Source organism: Atta colombica, unplaced genomic scaffold (assembly GCF_001594045.1).
Source record: "Atta colombica isolate Treedump-2 unplaced genomic scaffold, Acol1.0 scaffold156, whole genome shotgun sequence".
Lineage (NCBI taxonomy): Eukaryota > Metazoa > Arthropoda > Insecta > Hymenoptera > Formicidae > Atta > Atta colombica.
In genome coordinates, this window is record NW_017259246.1 from 302,700 (window position 1) to 304,282 (window position 1,583).

General features: G+C 24.4%; 1 protein-coding gene across 1 annotated transcript in view; it reads right to left on the reverse strand.

The window, feature by feature from the left end:
- Positions 1-493: 493 nt before the first annotated feature.
- LOC108685774 (ecdysteroid-regulated 16 kDa protein-like) overlaps positions 494-1,583 on the reverse strand; it is a 3,907-nt gene continuing 2,817 nt past the window's right edge. Inside the window, exons 2-3 of the mRNA XM_018190736.1 lie at positions 1,094-1,398; positions 494-758 (exon numbers count right to left, since the gene is read on the reverse strand). Coding sequence (XP_018046225.1) covers positions 675-758; positions 1,094-1,398 — 389 coding nt within the window. The 3' untranslated portion in view covers positions 494-674. The remainder of the gene's footprint in view (positions 759-1,093; positions 1,399-1,583) is intronic.

Genomic DNA, 1,583 nt, shown 5'->3' on the forward strand with positions numbered 1-1,583 from the left:
TGTCAAAATCAAATAACTGTAATACTCGTGCTTATGTGAAGCATGCTCGTTATTGCGATATTATCGATGATCGGCCAAATCAAAGTTCTTTAATTATTCTTAATTAAAATATCCATTATTTGTATATTGGTCATTTATCATAAAAGTACAATATTTACAATATTATAATATTTATAATTATAATACTTATTATTATTTAATTATTAGTGAAAATTACTCATTACTTGTATAGTCTACATGATCAGTCGCTCGTTCATAAAAGACTTTGAATATTTAACAATTGTCAATTATAAAGGTATTTAAAAATTTAATGCTAAAAATTAGTTTAATAAATTTTCTCATTGATAATTTGTCTATAAAAGTGCGTCAATTTAGGCAATTTTTTCTCTAGTAATTTTATCTCTAACAAAAATATTATTAAAATTTAATATGAGAAAATAGATAAAATAAGTGAATATATATTTTGATTAAAAATAAATAAAATTCTATTTAATAAAATAGAAAATTATTTTATTAAAAAAATGTATTTATACATTACACAATATTCTGTATCGAAAGGATTATTTGCATACAATGCTACATAATATCAGCCAATTAAATTACATAAGCTCAGAGTTACATTGACTATGCGTATTTTTAATTGTAATATGTCGAAATCAACAAAATGAAGTATTTTATTTCGTAATTTTCGCTGGTACTTCGAAGCACATAATTCTGTCATTTCCTTCTTTCAATGCATAATGTACGGTTACTGAAATCTGTAAACAAAGTTATAACAAACATTTATGGCAACAGGTTGAAATCAAGTTACGAAAGAAACAAATTGCGCATAATTAAAAGAGAAAAATGTATTATCATTGTTAAATTATTCTTAAACCAATATCAGATTAGAGATTGAGATTGGATTGGAATTTGACCAATTGTAATAAAATTACTTAACTCAATGTTGGTTTTTTTTCTAATTGATTAAATTCCAATTTAATCTCAAATTAACGTTATATTATATATGTTTATTATACATATATATTTAATTATTAATAAATATGAGTCGCAATTATGAGTCTTTTTTAAATTTTAAAATTTGCAAACTTACCCTGGGATATATTGATAAAATAGGGAAACTGTTTTTGTATATATATTGTTCGCCTTTCTTTAAGGGACAACCGATTTTGTTACCATCAGTGTTGTAAATATTATCACAGGCATTTGTTCCATCAACTCCTATGAACGGTATGGGTAAGATGTTAATAATTCCCTGCACGTTATTAGTTAAACTTTGAATATCTCTATTAGGCACGAGTTTCATTTCTATATTGACAGTTGATCCCTGTTTTAATAGACATTCAGGTTTGTCACAGTTGGATATTTTGATTTGTTCGGTATCTTCGAATTGGAGATCTAAAATCATAAATTGTAAATCATAATTTGAATAGTGTGGGTATAATTTGTGTCTGTTGTGTCTTCACACAGCTCGATTAATTTGATTACGTAAATCATAAACACATTAATCAAATCACGATTATTTTATTTATAAAAAGCAATTTAATTTGACATTAAAATAATATTTTGCATGTTCGAAAAAT